At 37.9% G+C, this 22,764-nt stretch overlaps 1 protein-coding gene and 1 long non-coding RNA gene across 2 annotated transcripts in view; one reads left to right on the top strand and one right to left on the bottom strand.

Moving 5' to 3' along the window:
- The window catches only part of LOC105472652 (tetratricopeptide repeat domain 3), a 105,110-nt gene that overhangs the window by 55,581 nt on the left and 26,765 nt on the right, over positions 1-22,764 (bottom strand). The window contains exons 13-20 of the mRNA XM_011726087.3: positions 22,565-22,688; positions 20,850-20,913; positions 17,936-17,996; positions 13,907-13,991; positions 11,115-11,249; positions 7,971-8,051; positions 6,019-6,131; positions 1,719-1,839 (exon numbers count right to left, since the gene is read on the bottom strand). Of these exons, the coding sequence (XP_011724389.2) occupies positions 1,719-1,839; positions 6,019-6,131; positions 7,971-8,051; positions 11,115-11,249; positions 13,907-13,991; positions 17,936-17,996; positions 20,850-20,913; positions 22,565-22,688 (784 nt within the window). The remainder of the gene's footprint in view (positions 1-1,718; positions 1,840-6,018; positions 6,132-7,970; positions 8,052-11,114; positions 11,250-13,906; positions 13,992-17,935; positions 17,997-20,849; positions 20,914-22,564; positions 22,689-22,764) is intronic.
- Positions 1-22,764, top strand: part of LOC139363004 (uncharacterized) — a 53,213-nt gene that overhangs the window by 17,021 nt on the left and 13,428 nt on the right. The gene's annotated exons all lie outside the window — the stretch shown is intronic.

The raw sequence follows: 22,764 nt of genomic DNA, 5'->3' as shown, positions 1-22,764 counted from the left end.
ACGGGTTTCGCCATGTTGCCCAGGCTGGTCTGGAACTCCTGAGCTCAAGCAAGCTTCCTGCCTTGGCCTCCCAAAGTGGTGGGATTACAGGCGTGAGCCACCACACTTGGCCATTTGTTTTTGAGGCAGACTCTCACTCTGTTGCCCAGGCTGCACTGCAGTGGCACAATCAAGGCTCACTGCATCCTCAACCTCCCAGATTCCAATACTTATTTACCTATTTATCAGTTGATGAATACTTGGGCTATTTCCCATTTTGGGCTATCATGACTAACGCTGCTATGAACATTCACGTACAAGTTTTTGTGAGAACATGTTTTCCTTTCTCTGTACACACCTAGGAGTGAAACTGCTGGATCATATGGTATGCTATAGTTTGAATGTTTGACCCTCCAAACCACATGTTGAAATCTGATCCCTGGTGTTGGAGGTGAGACACAGTGGGAGGTGTTTGAGTCATGGCGAGGAATCTCTCATGAATAGATTAATTCCCTCCCTGGGGTGAGTGAGTTCTCACTCCATTAGTTCCCTAAAGAGTTGGTTGTTAAAAAGAGTCTAGCACTTCCCCGTCTCTCACCATATGATCTCTACAGACTGGCTCTCCTATGCTTTCTCACATGAGTAGGAGCTGCTGAAGGCCCTCACCAGCAGATGCTGACACCATGCTTCTTATACAGACTGCAAAACCATAAGCCTACTTTTCTTCATAAATCACCCAGTCTCAAGTACTCCTTTATAGCAACACAAATGGACTGAGACATGGTAACTCTATGTTTAACTGTCTGAGGAACTGCCAGACTATTTTCCAAAAGCAGCTGCATCATTATACATTACCACCAGCAGTGTCTGAATGTTCCCATTTTTCTATACCCTTGCCAATATTTATTGTCTACCCACATCCTAGTGAGTGTGAAGTGGTATCTCACTGTGGTTTTGATCTGTATCTCTCTGATAGCTAATAATGCTGAATATCTTTTCATGTGCTAATTGGCCATTTGCATATCTTCTTTGCAGAAATGTCTATTCAGATCCTTTGTCTACTTCTTAAATTAGATTATTTGTCTTTTTATTATTGAGTTGTACAAGTTGACTTCTGTGGTTTTAAAAGCTTCAGCCAAAATCAAGTTCTGAGTATATGTGAGAGTTCACTACAAGTAAAAGCCTATCTCAGTCATTTCACACATAAGTCTTTCTAGAACAAGTAAAGCATCTTTATGCTTCTGGATGTGAGACTAAATTCATATTTTTCTGAATCTTCAAGTACCATCTCAGTAACTGTGGTAACTTTATGATGAAACAACAATACTATACCTTCCTCTAAGTACAACCAAGTCCAGCATACTACAGGATCACGTACACTCAGAAGTCAGAATGCCTGGACTTAAGTCCCAGGACCACGATTTGCTTGCTGTTTCACCTTGAGTGCATCATTTCACCTCTCTAAACTTAACCTTCCTCATCTGTAAAATGGGAATGATCACAGTGCCCCCTGCACAGGCCTGCTGTAAGGATTAAGCATAACGATAAGTGGAAGGTACAGGACTGGCACATAGAAAACATTCAATAAATGTCAGAGAATCTCAATAGACTGTAGAGGGGAAATGCATGTAAGGGAAGTGGGGATGGAATGCTCCTACTTCTCTGCCTCCTGCTACCTGAGTCAGTCAATGCAGATAAGCATTCACAGTAAGAAACACTTTGCAAAAATAAATGGTTACCTTTATTTTTTGTGGCTGAGACTCTTCAATAATCACATTACTTGTGGGCCAAGTTAACACTCCAGGAAGACGATAAATCAAGGTTCTTGCTTTCTCAAAGTGATTGAGAGCTTCTAGAAATCTAAAGTCAAAATTATGAAAAAGGCATTAAAGATGTAAAATGGTATTTTCATTCCCCTCAACAAAAGTCACCAAAGATCTCAAGCTTACTGGGACGAATACATTTGCTGAATCACTGAACAGCAATATTCAATGTAACCTAAATTTTCTTTAAAAAAACAAAGTCACTATTGTTGTTTTGCTATAAAAGTAATACACATTAAACACAACTCGTCTTGGACACTGGCTTTATTGTGCTAGGTGTACACTAGTTTGTTGTTGTTGTTGTTTTTGTTGCTGTTTTTGAGATGGAGTCTCACTCTGTCGCCCAGGCTGGAGTGCAGTGGCGCGATCTCAGCTCACTGCAACCTCCACCTCCTGGGTTCAGCGATTCTTTCTGCCTCAGTCTCCCAAGTAGCTGTAACTACAGGCACGCACCACCACACCCGGCTAATTTTTGTATTTTTTTAGTAGAGAAAGGGTTTCACCATATTGGCCAGGCTGGTGCCGAACTCCTGACCTCATGATTCACCCGCCTAGGCCTCCCAAAGTGCTGGTACAGGCATGAGCCACCACGCCTGGCCAATGTACGCTAGTTCTTTTAAAGTTGATACTTACTTTTTAAAGTTTCGAACAATTGAAACACAAAATTGAATAATCTATTCAATCTTTGTTTCATTAACTAAAGTAGATTCTTATACAGAAACAGCAAACTTCCACTTCAACTAATAATTCATAAATAGGGGAATTTTTATTTTATTTGACTCTATTAGGACAACGGTAGTAAAAATTTCTCTGCTAAAAAGTTTTTTTTAAGGCATCATGTATTCTGGACGTTTTCTCTCAACCATAAAACAGTAAATTATTGTAACAAAACAAATATTTAAATGTGTATTTAAATTGCTTTAACTATAAATATGAAATGTTTTAGTTCTGATTTCATTAATGATTTGAAGAAATAATGTCAACAGATTCCCACAGTCCATTCAACGAATACTGAAGTACTTAATTATAAAGTTAACCAAGGCTGGGCGCAGTGGCTCATGCTGGTAATTTCAACACTTTGGGAGGCCAAGGCAGGTGGATCACCTGAGATCAGGAGTTCGAAACCAGCCTGGCCAACATAGTGAAACCCTGTCTCTACTAAAAATACAAAATTAGCTGGGTGTGGTGGTACATGCCTGTAATCGCAGCTACTTGGGAGACTGAGGCAAGAGAATTGCCTCCAGGAGGCAGAGGTTGCAGTGAGCTGAGACTGCACCATTGCACCCCACCCTGGGCAACAAGAGCGAAACTCTGTCTCAACAAAAAAAAAAGTTAACCAAGTCTTTATTCATCTCTTCACACTAGAGAAGACTTTCCTGCCTTCTCTAATCCTGAAATGACTTCCCAATTTAAAAACTTATTTTTGCCTACAGCTACAGTAAGATTCACGTGCAGAAAAGCTAGACCACCATCCACCGTAAGACAGTCATACATCACAGGATTTCAAAGCAGAAACTGCACATTGCAACACCAAAAAACAGCGTATTTGCTATTCAGTCCCACACCGTAATATTCAGAAATTAAAATGTAAATGCTTTTCAATATGGAAAAGACTTTCTAGTTTTGCACAATCTCCATGATTCTAAACATTTAAGTAATTTTTCTAGACCTTGTGAATTTGCATGTGACTGCTACATCAAACAGTTATAACCTAAACAATTTATACTAAACTTTTAAACTAGTTTCATTTGCTAATCCTGTAAAGGTGCTTGCTAAGTCCTCACTTTCCCTGCATCTACTTGATCCTTAATATAGCTTAGCTAAGACAGACAGTAATTTCACAAAGTAAAAAAAAACTTTCTTTCTTTTTTTTTGAGACAGAGTGTCGCTCTGTCACCTAGGCTAGAGTGCAGTGGCACAATCTCGACTCACTGCAACCTCTGCCTCCTGGGTTCAAGCAATTCTCCTGCCTCAGTCTCCCGGTAGCGGGGACTACAGGTGCACACCACCACACCCGGCTAATTTTTGTATTTTTAGTAGAGACGGGGTTTCACCATATTGGTCAGGCTGGTCTCGAATTCCTGACCTCAGGTGATTCACCCACCTCGGCCTCCCAAAGTGCTGGGATTCCAGGTGTGGGTCACTGTGCCTGGCCAAAAAAAAACCTTTAATTTAAAAAAATCTATAAAGGAGGTTCTAGGCACATTCTAAGCCTGGGGTGGGGGGTTCCCCCAAAATCTCACAAAATTTCCCCTAACAAGTTAAATGAAAATTGAAAGATAGTTAGAAATTATAAATAATATTCAATCGGTCAACAATTATTTCTTTATACAGTAATCTAAAATACCTACCTCTATACTGGGTACAAGTGGCAGAACAGATTTTCTTTTTTTAAAGCTCAAGACATAATCCTGTCCCCTCGGGGACATACTGACATTCAGGGAGACAAGACTAAGAGACATGAGGCATTTAGAGAACAGCTTCAATATTAAACTGTGAGTAAGGATTACAACTACAATAGAGTTCAGAGGAGAGACTTTTATTCCTAACTCATTATGTCTTTGAACACATAGATATCTCTTATTTAAAACCATCTTTATACAGATTTTTAAAAAATAGTTAAATCAAAAAATTAAACAATCAGATTTTAAAAACATTGTATCAATTTACTCACTACAGATGATTATACACTATTCAATCTTTAATGTCAAATTACTATATTGCTGACTTACTAGATTTAAAATCAGGAAGTACCAAGAACTGCAATGACTGGCCTTGCTTTAACAATTAATATTGATAGTGTATTTAATAAATGGTGCTGGGAAAATTGGCTAGCCATAAGTAGAAAGCTGAAACTGGATCCTTTCCTTACTCCTTATACGAAAATTAATTCAAGATGAATTAGAGACTTAAATGTTAGACCTAATACCATAAAAACCCTAGAAGAAAACCTAGGCAATACCATTCAGGACATAGGCATGGGCAAGGACTTCATGTCTAAAACACCAAAAGCAACGGCAACAAAAGCCAAAATTGACAAATGGGATCTAATTAAACTAAACAGCTTCTGCACAGCAAAAGAAACTACCATCAGAGTGAACAGGCAACCTACAGAATGGGAGAAAATTTTTGCAATCTACTCATCTGACAAAGGGCTAATATCCAGAACCTATAAAGAACTCAATCAAATTTACAAGAAAAAAACAAACAACCCCATCAAAAAGTGGGCAAAGGATATGAACAGACACTTCTCAAAAGAAGACATTCGTACAGCCAACAGACACATGAAAAAATGCTCATCATCACTCGCCATCAGAGAAATGCAAATCAAAACCACAATGAGATACCATCTCACACCAGTTAGAATGGCAATCATTAAAAAATCAGGAAACAACAGGTCCTGGAAAGGATGTGGAGAAATAGGAACACTTTTACACTGTAGGTGGGACTGTAAACTAGTTCAATCATTGTAGAAAACAGTGTGGCGATTCCTCAAGGATCTAGAACTAGAAATACCTTTTGACTCAGCCATCCCATTACTGGGGATATACCCAAAGGATTATAAGTCATGCTGCTATAAAGACACATGCACACGTATGTTTACTGCGGCAGTATTCACAATAGCAAAGACTTGGAATCAACCCAAATGTCCATCAGTGACAGACTGGTTTAAGAAAATGTGGCACATATACACCATGAAATACTATGCAGCCATAAAAAAGGATGAGTTTGTGTCTTTGTAGGGACATGGATGCAGCTGGAAACCATCATTCTCAGCAAACTATCGCAAGAACAGAAAACCAAATACCACATGTTCTCACTCATAGGTGGGAAATGAACAATGAGATCACTTGGACACAGCAAGGGGAACATCACACACCGGGTCCTATTGTGGGGAGGGGGAAGGGGGAGGGATAGCATTAGGAGACATACCTAATGTAAATGACGAGTTAATTGGTGCAGCACACCAACATGGCACATGTATATATATGTAACAAACCTGCACGTTGTGCACATGTACCCTAGAACTTAAAGTATAATAAAAAATGTATATATATTGATAGTGATATTTCATTCAGGTCCTCAAAGTAAATCACAATTATGATAGTGTGCTACAGAGGAAATATCAAAATAATTCCAGAAAATGGATCATTATCATATTGGATTTTAAATGAGTTACCAGCCTACAGCTCAAATTAGTGTCATTTCTACTAACCTGTTTTTTTTCAAGTATACTTTTCCAATTCCACAGTAGGCCAAGCAGTCAAGTCCCTCATTGGGGTAGTGTTCAATAATCCTCTTAAACTGGTTTTCAGCTTCAGATAATTCCTTCAATAGCAGTGAAAACAATGATCACTTACATACAAAGAGAAATACTGAAATTTTACCTAAAGGTTGATTTTTTAAATAATATTAAAATAACAACTGCATATCTCCAAATTCCTGTAGCAAAATTATACCTCTGTGTTTCACTTTCTTAGGAATTACATAAATTTCTGATCATATGGATAGTCAGAGACACAATCAAACCAATCCAGCTGAACACATCAGACAATCAACCTACAAGCATTTACCAGTACACACTAAGGGCCTGGCAGGTGCTGGCTAATACTAAAAAGAGTCAAATCGTGTTTTTGTTTTTGTTTTTTTAAAAAAGGCTAATTATGGTGTAAACACACCATAACATAGATCCTATTAAGTGCTAATCCCTTGGAAGGAATGCCATTCCAATGATGTTATCACAGTCTTTTGTGGCATAAGATGGATGAAAGCTGTCTTAAAAACAGCTCTTTAGGAAAAACTTAACATAACTTAGAGTACATTCTTTTTTTAATATTCTCAACAGTGAAAAACCACTAAGTTGAATGAATTTTGTTTTTGGAAAACATCCAAAAGACACTCAGTTCTAAGAAATACTGGTAACCCTACTGTGAGTGAAAAAAAGAAATGTCACTACAAAATAGAGCTTTGAGGCCAGTTCCAACAGAGGCATTCTAAAAATGTTTGAAGCAAGGGCTGTCCTCTGATGAAATTCTTCCAAACATGTAAGTTCTACTATAACATGTTTTTTTTTTTTCCCAAATCATTCTATTTTACATTAAATCACAAATGTAATAAATGATTTCTTCAATTCTAATAAGGTAAAACATGGTATTTATTATTATTCTGTCAGGAATAAAATTAAAATCATGAAGTTCTGTCTCCAACTGTCTCTTGGAAAATAGAATTAGACAGCATTCATGGGAGACATTAATCTGTGACATTGAGATCAAGGAAAATGAACCTTGGGCACTGTCGACTTCTGGGAGAGAACAGAACGTAAAAGACTACTTAGATCCTCGCTAGGTGGCAAGTTAGGGTTAAACCTTCATCTAGACAGGGAAAAACAGAGCCCAAATTATGTATTATACTTGAGGTCATTCTAGAGCATTTCAACATTTATAGCAAACTCAAAACCTCAGAAAGCAAAGTTATAATGCCGAACAGTATAGGTAGGTAAACATTCCAGGAAAGCAAGGCAGGAGCATGACTAAGGGAAATCCTGGGAGCTCATGTCTATACACTGACTACATGCAGTTATAGGAAGCCTGCAATCTAGAAATAATACAATACCTAAGTACTTTCTACCTAGAAATAAGAGATATTAACATTATCATTGTTACCTGTGTTTTTCTAGGAAAACAACATAACATGAAACCTCCCTACGTCCATTCCCTCCTGCCATCACTAAAGGCAGCCATTATCTTCAATTCTATATAAACATAATCCATATTTTTTTCACTTTTTTACAAGATGCACAGAATTCTTAAACAGTATATAATACTATTATGTATATTTTCCAAATTATATATAAGTGGGATCACAATGTTTATGTCCTCCAACTTGCTTTTCCCCCAAGATTATGTTTCTGAAATCTATCTATCATGATACATTATGTCCTAATTTTATACAAATAAAAAGTAGATTCCCACTGATTGCCTGGCAAAGCCTTTTTCTAATAGGAACAAACTAAATATTCTTTAAAAACACAAACTAAATTAAACTGAGACATTTCAGACAAAATTATCAGAAGGTACAGAGAAGAAAATGGGTCAAAATGAGAAAACAACTATTATAAGGTATGTCACTATCATTTAAATTGTTTATTACCACTGTTACAAATCTTACCTCAGGCTGTCCTATTCCAAGGAGAGAAATGGCAAGTCCATAGACAACCAAGACATAGTTAATCATGGCCAGGTTCAATTGCTGTGAATAAAAATGCCTCAGTTAAAAATCTGAACATAATTCTGCCCAATCTGCATCTAGTCACAACAGAAAAAGAAGTGTAATAGAATCTCGCTAATCAATCTTACTAATCAATGATTGTCATAAAATCTCACTAATCAGTATGATTGGCCAAATCAAATTAGAAAAGAGATTTTTGTCCCAACAAAGCAGTTATCCTGCTATTTAAAACACAGAATCACTGTCTCAGAGTTCCTTAAGGCACGGTTCATAATAGATTAGTTTCTAATTAAAGTCATATTATTTTTCATATAAGGGGTACTAGTGGCAGATTAAGACATTTACTTAGCTATTATAGGCTACTTCAGAGATACTGTGGGTTCAGCTCTGGAGCATCACAATAAAGCAAATATCACAATCAAGTGAGTCTCACAAACTTATGGGTTACCCAGTGCATATAAAAGTTATGTTTAAGCGATACTGTAGTTTATTAAGTGTGTACTAGCATTATGTCTATTAAACAATGTATACACCTTAAGATTTTATTGCTACAAATGCTAATGATCATCTGAGGCTTTACTGAGTCATAATCTTTTTTTAAACTTTTTCAAAAATTATACTTTAAGTTCTGGGATACATGTGCAGAACATGCAGGTTTGTTACGTAGGTATACACGTGCCGTGGTGGTTTGCTGCACCCATCAACCCGTCATCTACATATTTTTGTTGGTGGATGGTTTTGCCTTGATATTGATGACTGCTAACTGTTCAAGGTGGTAGTTCCTGAAAATTAAGGTGCTGCAGCAATTTCTTAAAATAAGACGACAATGAAGTCCATCGTACTGATTGACTCTTACTTTCAGAAAAGGTTTCTCTGTAACATGTGATGCTTTTTGACAGCATTTTACCCACACTAGAACTTCTTTCAAAATTGGAGTGGCAAATCCTGCCACTGCTTGATCAACTAAGTTTCTCATTTCAACAATATTCACAGCATCTTCACGAGGAGTAGGTTCCATTTCAAGAAATGACTTTTTTTGTTCATGTGTAAGAAGCAACTCCGTATCCCTGCAAGTTTTATACTGAGGTTGCAGCAATTCAGTCACATCTTCAGGCTCCACTTCTAATTCTCTTGCTTGTTCCACCACATCTGCAGTGACTTCCTCCACTAATGTCCTGAACCCCCCAAAGTCATCCATGAGGGCTGGAATTCACTTCTTCCAAACTCCTGTTGATGTTGATATTTTGATCTCTCACATGCATCATGAACGTTCTTTATGGTATCTAGAGTGGTGATCCTTTCCAGAAGGTTTTCAATTTACTTTGTCCAGATCCAACAGAGGAATCACTATGGCAGCTATAGCCTTATAAAATATGTTTCTTAAATAATAAGACTTGAAAGTCAAAATGACTCCTTGATCCATGTGCTACCAGGCATGAAAACAACATTCATCTCCTTGTACACGTACCAAATCTCTTGGGCAGGTGCATTGTCAATGAGCAGTAGTATTTGGCAAGGAATCTTTTATTCTAGCAGTAGGTCTCAACAGTGGGCTTAAAGTACTTAGTAAACCTTGCTGTCAACAGATGTGCTGTCATTCATGCTTTGTTGTTCCATTTCTAGGGCTCCAGGCAGAGTGAATTAGCATAATTCTCAAGGGCCTGCAGATTTTTGGAAAGTAAATGAGCACTGGCTTCAACTTAGGTCACCAGCTGCATCAACCCCTAATGAGTAATGAACCCATCCTTTTTGAAGTTTTGAAACCAGACATTGACTTCTCTCTAGCTATGAAAGTCCTAGACGGCATCTTCTTCCAACAGAAGGTTGTTTTGTCTCCATTGACAATCTGTTGTTTAGCATAGCCACCTTCATCAATGATCTTCACTAGATCTTCTCAATAACTTGCTGCAGCTTCTCCATCAGCACTTGCTGCTTCACCTTGCACTTTTACGTTATGGAATTGGCTTCTTTCCTTAAATCTCATGAACCAACTTCTGCTAGTTTCAAACTATTCTTCTGCAACTTCCTCACCTCTCTCAGCCTTCACAGAAGAGAATAGTTATGGTCTTGCTCTGGATTAGGCTCTGGCTTAAGAGAATGTTATGGCTGGTTTGATTTTCCACCCAGACCACTAAGACTCTCCACATCGGCAAGAAAGCTGTTTCACTTTCTTGTCATTCATGTGTTCATTAAAGTAGCACTTTTAATTTCCTTCAAGAACTTTTTCTTTGCATTCACAGTTTGGCTATTTGGCACAAGAGGACTAACTTTCTGCCTGTCTTGGCTTTCAACATGCCTTCCTCACGAAGCTTAATCATTCTAGTTTTTCATTTAAAGTGAGAGACGTGCAACTCTTCCTTTCACTTGAATACTTAGAGGCCATTGTAGGGTCATTAATTGGCCTAATTTCAGTATCATGTCTCAGGGAACAGGGAGACTTAAAGAAGTGGGTGGAGATAACAGCTGGTTGGCAGAGCACTCAGAACACACACACACAATTTATTAAGTTCCCTTTCTTATATAGGCACAGGTTGTAGTGCCCCAAAATAATTACAATAGTAACATCAAAGATCACTGATCACAGATATAGTGATAATGAAAAAGTATGACATATTGTGAGAATTACCAAAATGTGACACAGAGACACAAGGTGAGCACATGCTTTCGGAAGACTGCTACCGACAGACCTGCTTGACATAGGATTGTCACAAATCTTCAATTTGTAAAAAATGCATTGTCTGCAAAGTGCAATAAAGCAAAACAATGAAATGAGGTGTGCCTATACTTTCTTCCTGGGTGAAAAGGTGTGACTAAAGTGAGTTGAAATCCGTGATTTAGAGAAAAAGTCAGTTCTAATGACCCTAAACTACAGTCAAGGAGAGAGTATAAACATGGATCACCTATTGAGCATACTCGTGAAGTCTGAATTGGAGCACTACCTGCTTCCCACAACCTGAAGTAGATTCAGCCAATCTCAGCAAGGTCTTAGGTATATGACTACAAAGAGTTAAGGCCTTGGTTCTCTTCTGCATTCATCTGAGGTGCATTAGCATTGATAAACAAGTTATGATATGGCAAATTTACCTTTATTTTTTGAGGATCTAAACCGTTCAGCAACTCTGTAAAGGCCTGTGCGGCACTGCGGCAACGCTGCTCCAATAAGGCCATATAGCCATCTTGAATTAAGCTTCTCAACATTTTCATTATATTAGCAAAATCCTGGAAAAAAGAAATTCTATTTCAGTAACCCGAATCTACATATTTTTAATTTAAAACTTAAGATGCCAAGTTCATAGTAATATTTTACAACTAATGATAAAATGTTTAAATCAATACCCAAACTACCCTTATTCATCATATTCCTTTCTCAGCAGCACACTTTTAAAGTGAAAAATGAAAATGTACTGCTTTACCATCTTAATTGCAACACCTCTTCTGTTGCCTGTGACAAAGGTGGCTCATTTTACACTACATGGCACTAAGCCTCACTTGCTCTCCAGACTAAACAGAGAGCATTTTTAAGTTTTAACAATATATATGAAAAACACTAGCCATCATTTAAAATAAATTGTTTGGGAGTAGAACAATTAGACACTTAAGAACACACAATCAATATTCTGATCACTACCAGATTTTAACAACTGCCATCCTGCTCTGAAACAAACCTTAATTCTAAGCAAGAAATAAATATTTCAATTGTTAACTGTACTCCTGCCTAACATATATTTGAATATAACTAGATAAAATTACTGGGAGAGATAACAATAGGTTAAATGCAAAAGGAATAACATAAGGAACAAAAAAATAAAACAAAATTGCTATCACGTACCCTTAAACTAAGAAAAACTTTGCAATTTGAATATGCATTATGATTTGAATTCATATTTTAGTGACATGGGAATAACTGTAAGTCACCAAAGTTCCATAAAGATTGGAGAGGCAAGGCTAGACATTAAGCCTAAAATCTCACTCCTTGCTATACACGTGTGCACCATTCAAAAGGGCAGCAAATGCAAGTATGTTTGCTGTATTCCTCACCGTTCCTAAAAATGAAGATCCAAAAGGAGACCCCACTGCACAAATCACAGAAGAAAAAGCAGTTTGTTTACCCATTAACAAAAGCCTTCTGCTGGCCATTTTATTTTATTTATTTACTTATTTTTTTTTTTTTTTGAGATGGAGTCTTGCTCTGTCACCAGGCTGCAATGCAGTGGCACGATCTCGGCTCACTACAACCTCCGCCTCTGGAGTTCAAGCAATTCTCCTGCCTCAGCCTCCCGAGTAGCTAGGACTACAGGCACGCGCCACCACACCCAGCTAATTTTTTGTTTTTTTAGTAGAGACGGGGTTTCGCCATGTTAGCCAGGATGGTTTCGATCTCTTGACCTTGTGATCCGCCAGCCTTGGCCTCCCAAAGTGCTGGGATTACAGGAGTGAGCCCCTGCACCTAGCCTCTGCTGGCTTTTGAATCAATGAATCAAAGTTTGGCAGAGCGCTCCCCAGAATATGCATGGAAAAGAGCAGTTCTCACAAAAACTTAAAAGCTCGAAGACAGTCATACTTGTTTTAAGATATGAACTTGAAGTTGCAAATGATGATGTGCTAGCCCTACAAATACTAGTTATTAGCCTTTCATAAACTTATTCCATTTTAATCTTGTTCTCATTCTTTTTCTTTCTTCTTTAAAGGAGACAGAGCTCCCAAACTAGTGAGAGGCATAAAAAAAACAAAAGAAAATAATAAATAAATAAATAAATAAATAAATAAATAAATAAATAAATAATTTAGGGCCTTACTATGTTGCCTAGGCTGGAGAGCAGTGGCTAATCCTCTCGCCTCAGCCTCCTGAGGATCTGGGACTACAGGCACGTGTCACTATGCCCAGCTTTCTTTATCAGTCTAGAAATAAGATCCATACAGCCTCATGCTTTCACTGGAAGTCACTTCCTTCAATACAACATAAATGATCTGTCCTGAAAGCTCCAGCAGAGCAGGCTGAAATCACATCACTGCACACCCAATCTCTCTCAGTCCTCAGCATATGCAGAGAGACTCAATCAAACTGCGTTGAATGAACAAACAGAGGCTCAAAGACACCAATCATATTTATTTAAATAGTCTTTTCATCTTCACAGGCTGTCATCTATTTAAGTATTTCATGGTTTTTAGAGTCAGTAAAAATCAATGTAAAAAGATATAATTTAAAATCTCCAACCATAAGAAATTCTCAAAAATGCTTTTAAGCAAATTACTAGGAATCTATTTTAGTTATTTGTAAAATATCTGTTATGTATACTTAAAAAAAGATCCACGTTTTGAAACAAGGATTCTATTCCATGTTAATGTATATTTTCCATCACGAAGTAACATAAAAAGAATTTTATATACAACATTATCTGATTAAGTTAAATCATTTAAAGAATAAAAGTTTGTTCTTTAATGACTTTAAAGTATAATGAAACTGTGTTTAAATATTTTTAAAATAAAGTTAATATTAGTGTTAACTCTTTGAGAAGCAAATAACTCCACAGTGTTAATCATTAGTTAAACTTCTAGCTAATATAATTATCAAGTTAATATTTAAATTAGTGATAGATTGGATCCTTAGCAGTCACATATATTAAATTATATGTCTATAACAGCTGGGTGCGATAGCTCACGCCTGTAATCCCAACACTTTAGGAGAACTGCTTGAGGCCAGGAGTTTGAAACCAACCTGGACAACATAGTGAGACCCCACCTCTACAAACTACAATATAATACAATAATTATATTTTTTAAATCTTAAGAGATGTACATGATTAGAACTTTATTCATGTGAACAATGTTTTGTTCAAAGAGTTTTGCTTTTTCCATTGGAAAAGCTTCTCCATTACCTGGTGTGCAGCTCTGGAAGATTTAGAAAACTGTTTCTCCAAGATATTCTTCAAATCTGCTGGTAAAGTCAATGGTGAACTACAACTAAAAGAAAAAAAAAATTTTTTTTAATCATTTAAAAATAAAACAGTTCTACTCATATAAAGAAAAAATAGAGCCAGGCACAGTAGCTCACACCTGTAACCCCAGCACTTTGGGAGGCCGAGGCGGGTGGATCACCTGAGGTTAGGTGTTCGAGACCAGCCTGACCAACATGGTGAAATCCTGTCTCTACTAAAAATACAAAAATTAGCCTGGTGTGGTGGTGCATGCCTGTAATCCCAGCTACTTGGGAGGCTGAGGCAGGAGAACTGCTTGAGCTCAGGAGGTAGAGGTGGAAGTGAGCCGAGATCACGCCACTGCACTACAGCCTGAGCGACAGAGCAAGACTCCATCATCTAAAAAAAAAGAAAGAAAAAAATATAGAATTTCAATATTAGTTCACTCTCATCCCTCCAATGTGACAGACAGAAGAAAAAAATATATTTACTGAAGGCCATGTAAAATATTGAGTAAATGGTAAGCCATACAAGTTGGCCATTCTTTTGGGGGGAATTGGCATTTTGGCAATATTTCTATTAGAAATTTCTATACTCAATGCAATCTCAATAAACATTCCTATAAAATCAGAGGTGGAGGGAAACCAGATGAATTGATTATAAAGAAAATATGGAAAAGCAGCTTTTGAAAAAAGAGAAAAATTAAGGGGTATTTGCCTTGATCTGCAGTCACTAGTAACAACATTATCCTAAAACAATAAATGTGCCCAATAAACAGTGCAAAGATGTTCAATGTGATGGGAAAATCTAATAATAAGATATAAGCATTTCAGAATGTCTGATTCCCTAAGTTGGTGAGAGTAAGAAAATCTGAGGCACTTGATGTGGAGTTTTCTGAAAGCCCTTCTGACATCAGATGTATAGATTTTTTCCAATACCAAATACTGTCATTTTTCCATATCAATTCAACTGTCCAACACAAAACGAGTGTGCAATAATGCAATTCAGTTCTGATACTAACTCCCAGAGTTAGCGCAGAGCTCACAGGGTAAAGAATCAGTCCCACCAGACTGCCCTCACTTCAGCTGCAAGTGGGGTACACAGGTTACCCACACTCCTGCCCTGCTGACTATAAGAGGGTTCCCATGATTCCCTCTTCAAGCTCACTAGAAAAACACATGGAACTCAAGGAAGTGCTTGCTATTACCAATTTATTATAAAGGATACAACTCACAAACAGCCTAGAGGAAGAGATGCATAGGAAGGTTGGGGAGTGCGAGGAGCTTTGTGCTCCCCTTGGGCATGCCGCTTTCCCAGCACATCAATGCATTCGTCAACCTAGAAGCTCCCCAAGCCCTCTTTTAAGGATTTTACTAAGGTTTCATTATGTAGGTATGTAGGTACAATTAACCACTGGCCACTGGTGCCTAACCTCAATTTCCAGCCCCCCTCCCCTCCTTGGAGGTCAGGTATGAGGCTGAAAGTCTTAGCCCTCTAATCAGGTGCTTGGTCTTTATGGTAACTAGACCTCCTCCTGAACTATCTGAGGCACTACTTTGAGTCACCCCATTAGCATAAACTCAAATACATGGAAAGGGGCTCATGATGAGTAACAAAATATACTCATATCATTCAGGAAATTCCATGGGCTTTGGGAGCTCTGTACCAGGAACTGGGACAAATACCAAACACACGTATTTTTTATTACACCGCACCCTCTTGTAGATTAGCAGGAGTGTGAACAGTGCCCATTTTCTGAGAGAACAATTTGGCAATATCTGTCAAAGTTAAAATTACACGTCCCCTTTGATACAGCAATCCCACTATAGAAACAACTTCTACACCTTATTTACAAAGTATTTATTGTAAATATACATCAACAGGTGCACAAAGGTGCATGTGCAAGGATGTTTGAAGTACCATATGATTTATCCCTCTCAAAGGAAAGAAAGAAAAAGAGAGAGATGGAGAGAGGGAAAGAAAGTGAGGGAGTAAAAGAGGAAGGAAGAGCCTAAATGCACAAAAATAGGGGATACGGCTATATTACAAAATACTGTGCAGCAAATGAAGAATGGAAGAGCTCTGTGTTCTGAACATGGGAAGAAACACAAGATATTTTGTAAAAGACAAAAAAGCAAGCTGTAGGTCAGAGTCATTCTAATAACAATGAAAATGATGGTGACAGCAATAATGACAGCTGAAGTACACTGAAGATTTACTATGTTCCAGGGCTCTAAGTGTTTTATGTGGTTATCCCATATGGTAGATATTATTAAATAAGGAGTGTTCAGTTTGAAGAGAAACAGAATATCAGAAAAATAAATTTTTTTTTAATAAAACAGGTTAAAATTACAATCCTGCATTCAAAAAATGACCATGTATTAAGCTCTGGTTTCTTTAGGGGTAGAGGGGAAGGCAGGGAAGAAGACTCATGATTTTTCTATCAAATAATAGAAAAACATAATAATATGCTATATCCTTGCTTTGTATTTAATTTTTGTAGCAGCATCCAAAAATGGCCATTTTTGAAAAGCAATGAGATTTCACTGACTTTTTTTAGTGTTTTGATATTCAAATAATTCTCCCTGAAGCATCTATTATGGATTCAGATTAAGAAATGGAGAAGAAATTGAAAACCAGTGTATTGTGGCAGACATGGCTTTGCTATTTCTCCAACATCACTTTCATTCACTTCAAAAACTTCTGTATTAAAAGATTTACAATTTCACATTGTAATCAATTTATATCTTGTTGGCAATGGGGTATTAACTATAAAGATAGTAGGCAAGGCCAGGCACACGCATGGAATGCCAGCACTCTGGGAGGCCAAGGCAGAAGGATCACTTGAGGCCAGGAATTCAAGACCAGCCTGGGCAACAGAGCAAGACCCTGTCTCTAGAAAAAATTTATTTTTAATTACCCAGGCATAGTGACATGCACCATAGTAGCAGTAGTAGTCCCAGCTACTTGGGAGCTGAGGCAGAAAAATCACTAGAGCCCAGGAGTTCAAGGCTGCAGTGAGCTAGGGTCACACTACTGCACCACAGCCTAAGTGATAGAGCAAGACTCTATCTCAAAAAAAAAAAAAAAAGATAGCAGGCAATTAATTACAGTTAATTTTCGTTTTTTTTTTTTTTTTTTTTTTTTTTTTTTTTTTGAGAGGGAGTCTTGCTTTGTCACCCAGGCTGGAGTGCAGCGGCCAGATCTCAGCTCACTGCAAGCTCCGCCTCCCGGGTTCACGCCATTCTCCTGCCTCAGCCTCCCGAGTAGCTGGGACTACAGGCGCCCGCCACCTCGCCCGGCTGGTTTTTTGTATTTTTTAGTAGAGACGGGGTTTCACCGTGTTAGCCAGGATGGTCTCGATCTCCTGACCTCGTGATCCACCCGTCTCGGCCTCCCAAAGTGCTGGGATTACAGGCTTGAGCCACCGCGCCCGGCCTACAGTTAATTTTCATGGGGATGTTTGATAGAATTCATTTTATAAGTAGTCAGAATTCATTAGGAAATATTTTCCTCTAACGATAATTACTCAAAAGGGTATCTGAAATATGCATACCCATGGCTGTATATGCAGAGTAACTTTCCCAATAGTCATGAAACCGTTAACAGTGCATTGCTAGAGGCCCTAGGGAAGGGACTGCAGGAGGGGTCAAATGAGGTGAGCAAGGAAGGAGGTTTCATGTGCATCTTATCTCTCTCTCAATGCTTTTTCCTTTTAGCGTACATATTCTGGAATTTAAAAAATTAATATGGACATATTAAATATTACATGACTTTCAGAAGTCAACATATTAATATCCAGGATTAATAATCCTTTAGCCAAAAATTATCATTTCCTAAAGATATGCTTTTGATATTTGAAAGGGATTTTGGTACTCATCATATTACATACATTAAAGTAGCTAACACTCAAAAAACAATTTTTTTTTTCCTTTTACTTGGGGAGAGTACGCTAGGGGGAAAAAAACACACCTTACAGAAAAAACATACCTGAACTTCTCTGATTCATTGTTTCGAGATTTTTGTTTTCCTTTATGTTTTGGAGGCTGACCTGTGAACATAAAAGTATTTGTTCCTGAAATCTGTACATAAAAATCTACAAGCCTGGGAGTAAAACTATTTTTAAAACATAAACTGGAGTAAGAAAACAGAAGCGGCAATATGGTATGTGAGTATAACTACAAAACGGCAAGCCAAAAAAGAAGCTACTGATGATATTTTTCTATACATAATAAATTATTAAATATAATCAATTATTAAAGATCAATTATAATAGTGATCATTATTATGATTTAGGTCTACCATAGATACGGAGAGATACAGGGGATAACTTCTGTTCTCAGACAGTTTACAATCAGATGGGGTGAAAAGACACATCACTTCAGTAGTTAACAATCATCCTTAAGAAGAAAAGAAAGTACTGTGTTGTTATTGACATGTTAATTGCATAGTCAGTAATACCTCTCACAGCTCACAAAGGGGAAAAATCACTTAAGCTGGAGTGGTTGAGAAAAATGTTAGTGAGGATATAGCATTTGTGTTTGGTTTTGAGGAAGAAGTACGATTTGGATAGAATGGCCTGAACCCAAGAGCAGAGTTCATTTCAGAAGCACTAAGTAAACCTGTGTGACTTCAAGACCTCAAAAAGGGTGGAAGGCTGGAAAAGGGCTGCTAAGGCAGGCTGAGGTGAGTGTTTACAGACCCTTAGCTTCAGATGCAGCTCTGTGAGCCCAGCTTTATTCTGCTGGCAGGAATAGGAAACTATTGCATATTTTTGGGCAGGGAGAGCCCTGCTCAGAGCTGTGTAGAAGAACTGGTACGGCAGGAGGAGCAGGGTGCATCTGATGAAGGTTTAAGGGGAGGGCACAGAGACAAGTCAGAGCCAATGTAATAAGGACGGAATGAGCCTGGGCTTTGGTGGCCTCAGAAAACAAAAGCAGCTTTTGGAAAGGCAGAAGAATTCTAGTTTGATTTCCATTCTGTGACCTTGGACAAAACTACTTAACCTTAACCCTGGAACCTCAATTTCTTCCCCTGTATGTAAATGCTGAAGGGTAGACAGAATTTATTTAATTAAATGATAATAATGGCCTGAGAAATATCAAGACATTAAAAGCTATCTTCCAAAAAAAAAGTTTTATCCTCAAAGATGTTTCATATTGCATCAGGTAGGACAACTGCCTGAGTTTCCCCTCCCTGTCATGACGCTAATGTGCTAACCAAATGGAAATGCTCATTATTAAGTAGCTATATCTATGGAACTAACTGAGCCTGAGCAAACATGAAGCTGCAGGTCGCAAAAAATAGAAATGGCTGCTAGAAGCAAAACGATGGAAAGAAAAACCAACCACCCAACAAACAAGAGAAGGGAAAAGAGAGGATCGTTAACTAAAAAATCAACAATCTCACCTTAAGAATCCTGGGACGAACACTTTCAGGCTTGAGGTCAGTCACTGTTGTGCGTGACCACAACCTTAAGCCATCAAGAAAACCTGTATTTTCCTAAATCTCGTGTTAAAAGGCAGGGAAGCATGTAATACACTTTAGAAAGATTTTCTTCAAACTCTGGTGGTATTAAGATGCACAAATGAATGAAGCACAAAAATATTCACTTCTCCAGAACCTTCATCTCCAAATGATGCCAAGTAATGAGGTTCTGCAGTATCTGTGTTTACTAGATACGTAAATAAATACATGCACTGAGCACACACAACTTAAAACAAATGAGACTTAGCCTACAGCACTGTTATGGTCTGGACATCTGTGTCCCTCACAAGATTCACATGTTGAAATCCAAATCCTCAAGGCCATGGTAATAGGAGGTGGAACCTTTGGGAGGAATTAGGTCATGAGGCTGTCCCCTCATGCATGGGATTAGTGCCCTTATAAGAAGACACCCCAGGCTGGGCGTGGTGGCACACGCCTGCAATCCCAGCACTTTGGGAGGCTAAGGCGAGAGGACTGCTTGAAGCCAAGATTTCGACACCAGCCTGGCCAGCGCGGCAAAACTCTGTCTCTACTAAAAATACAAAAATTACCCTGGCGTGGTGGTGCATGCCTGTAATCCCAGCTACTCGGGAGGCTGAGGCAGGAGAATTGCTTGAACCCATGAGGCGGAGGTTGCAGTTAGCCCAGATCATGCCACTGCACTCCAGCCTGGGCAACAGAGCAAGACTCTGTCTCAAAAAAAAGAAAACGAAAAGAGACCCCAGAGGGCTGTCTTGCTCCCTTCTACTACATGAGGACACGGCAAAAAGATGGCCATCTATGAACCAGGAAGAGGACCTTCAGCAGACATCAAATCTGTTGACATCATGATGATGAATTTCCCAGCTTCTGGAAATGTGAGAAATAAATGTTTGTTGCTTGTAAGCTATCCAGTTTATGGTATTTTTGTTATAGCAGCATCCGTTCTCAACATGGGTGATATCACCCCCAATAGGGTGAAAATTAGTTATTGGGAGACAATATCAATTCTTTTCACACATAAAGCACAGATGCACATATGGTACATAAACAGCTATTAAAATTTTATGGGGGAGAACAATTAGATTTAAAAAGGTCTAAACAGGCTCATAGCAGGTGGGAGGAAGGGAGGCAATAATAAACTTTCAATAAGGAGAAACAACAGCCTAAAAAAAATTAAGAAGCAGGTCAAAAAGAGCTATGTACTTCATCTTTTCCTTTCCTTTCATTTGAATTTCCAAAATTACATTTACTAAATAATATTAAAAGACTGAGCATTGATTTCAAATAAATATTCAACAATTTCTTAACATAGAAGCATTATAAAGTAAAGGAGAACAAGAGTGGATATAAGCAAGGCTTGTGCAAATTGTAGGGCATCCAAGTTTAGGAGACATTATATTAATTTGGCAACAATTGATATAAAAACAATACTCACTTGATGGTGGTGAAAATTCAGGATAACAGTCACAATCATCTACCTTCAACACCTCATCCGCCACCTGCCAATGAAAATTAGTGAGACTCTAAAAACAAAAACTAAAACCCAGCCATGAAGAATTCAATAGCCATATAAAAGAATTTAGAATAGAATAGGATAGAATTAACCCAAGCATCTAAAATATGCAGCTGGTTATTAAGCCTAAATATATAAACAAACAAACAAAAAAGGTAACTAATGATAAGGATCATGATACGCAAGGACAAATTCTTGAATGACAATTCTATTTCTGTTGCCTAGCACAATGCCTGACGTGACAATTGTTCAGTAATACCTGAATTAACACTATCACATCTGTACATAAAAATCTGCAAGCCTGAGAGTAAAACTATTTTTAAAATATAAATTGGAGGAAGAAAACAGAAGCAGCAGCTGGGCATGGTGACTCACGCCTGTAATCCCAGCACTTTGGGAGGCCAAGGCAGGCGGATGATGGGGTCAGGAGATCGAGACCATCCTGGCTAACATGATGAAACCCTGTCTCTACTAAAACTACAAAATAATTAACCGGGTGTGGTGGCGGGAACCTGCAGTCCCAGCTACTTGGCAGGCTGAGGCAGGAGAATGGCATGAACCCAGGAGGTGAAGCTTGCAGTGAGCGGAGATCGTGCCACTGCACTCAAGCCTGGGCAACAGAGCAAGACTCCATTTCAAAAAAAAAAAAGAGAAGCGGCAATATGGTACTCATGAGTATAACTACAAAAGGGTAAGCCAAAAAAGAAGCTACTGATGATATTTTTCTATATATAATAAATTATTAAATATAATCAATTATTAAAGATCAATTATAATAGTGATCATTATTATGATTTAGGTCTACCATAGATACAGAGAGATACAGGAGGTAACTCCTGTTCTCAGATAGTTTACAATCAGATGGGGTGAAAAGACACATCACTTCAGTAGTTAAACAACAATCATCCTTAAGAAGAAAAGAAAGTACTGTGTTATTATTGACATGTTAATTGCATAGTCAGTAATACCTCTCACAGCTCACAAAGGGGAAAAATCACTTAAGCTGGAGTGGTTGAGAAAAATGTTAGTGAGGATATAGCATTTGTGTTTGGTTTTGAGGAAGAAGTACGATTTGGATAGAATGGCCTGAACCCAAGAGTAGAGTTCATTTAGAAGCACCAAGTAAACCTGTGTGATTTCAAGACCTCAAAAAGGGTGGAAGGCTGGAAAAGGGCTGCTAAGGCAGGTTGGGGTGAGTGTTTACAGACCCTTAGTTTCAGATCCAGCTGGAAATGCTCAATACAATTCCTGATCCAGCTGGAAATGCTCAGTATAAACTCTTCTCCCTAACTGAACACAGTCTCTTAGAAATTTTCAATGTTAACAAGAGGACTTTTCCAACAACCGAAGGAAGACGATACAAAGAGAAGTAAGTGACAAAATGGTTATTTTAAAAAATATTTTGAAAACACATAAATGTGATTTCAAAATAAATTCTGTGACTTTCAAATATTATATTTATGTAGTTGTATGAGATACTCAGATTATTTATTATAAAAAGAATCATTCTTTTGGTAACAATAGGCAAAAAGGATTCAAATCGCCAAAAATTTGGTTTCTATTACCACCAAAATATTACTGTAAAAATATGAGACTATCTATACTTGAAAAAAACTGTAGTTTTCAATGGAGCTTACCTTTAGATTCTGATTACCACCGTTGGCCATTTCGTGATTAATTTTTCTGAAATCTCTTTCCTTCTCCACAAAGTTAAGTGAAGTTGCAAATACAGGTGCTGATAAATTCCTAGGTGTGTAGGCCCTAAGTGGGGGAAAAAAGAAATGAATTATTATACATTTTTAAAAAGTTATCCTTTGAATGAACAGGTTGCAGCAAT

The sequence above is a fragment of the Macaca nemestrina genome, chromosome 4 (assembly GCF_043159975.1).
Source record: "Macaca nemestrina isolate mMacNem1 chromosome 4, mMacNem.hap1, whole genome shotgun sequence".
Classification (NCBI taxonomy): Eukaryota; Metazoa; Chordata; class Mammalia; order Primates; family Cercopithecidae; genus Macaca; species Macaca nemestrina.
Note: the sequence above shows the minus strand (reverse complement) of the source record. Positions and strands in the feature narration are given on the sequence as shown.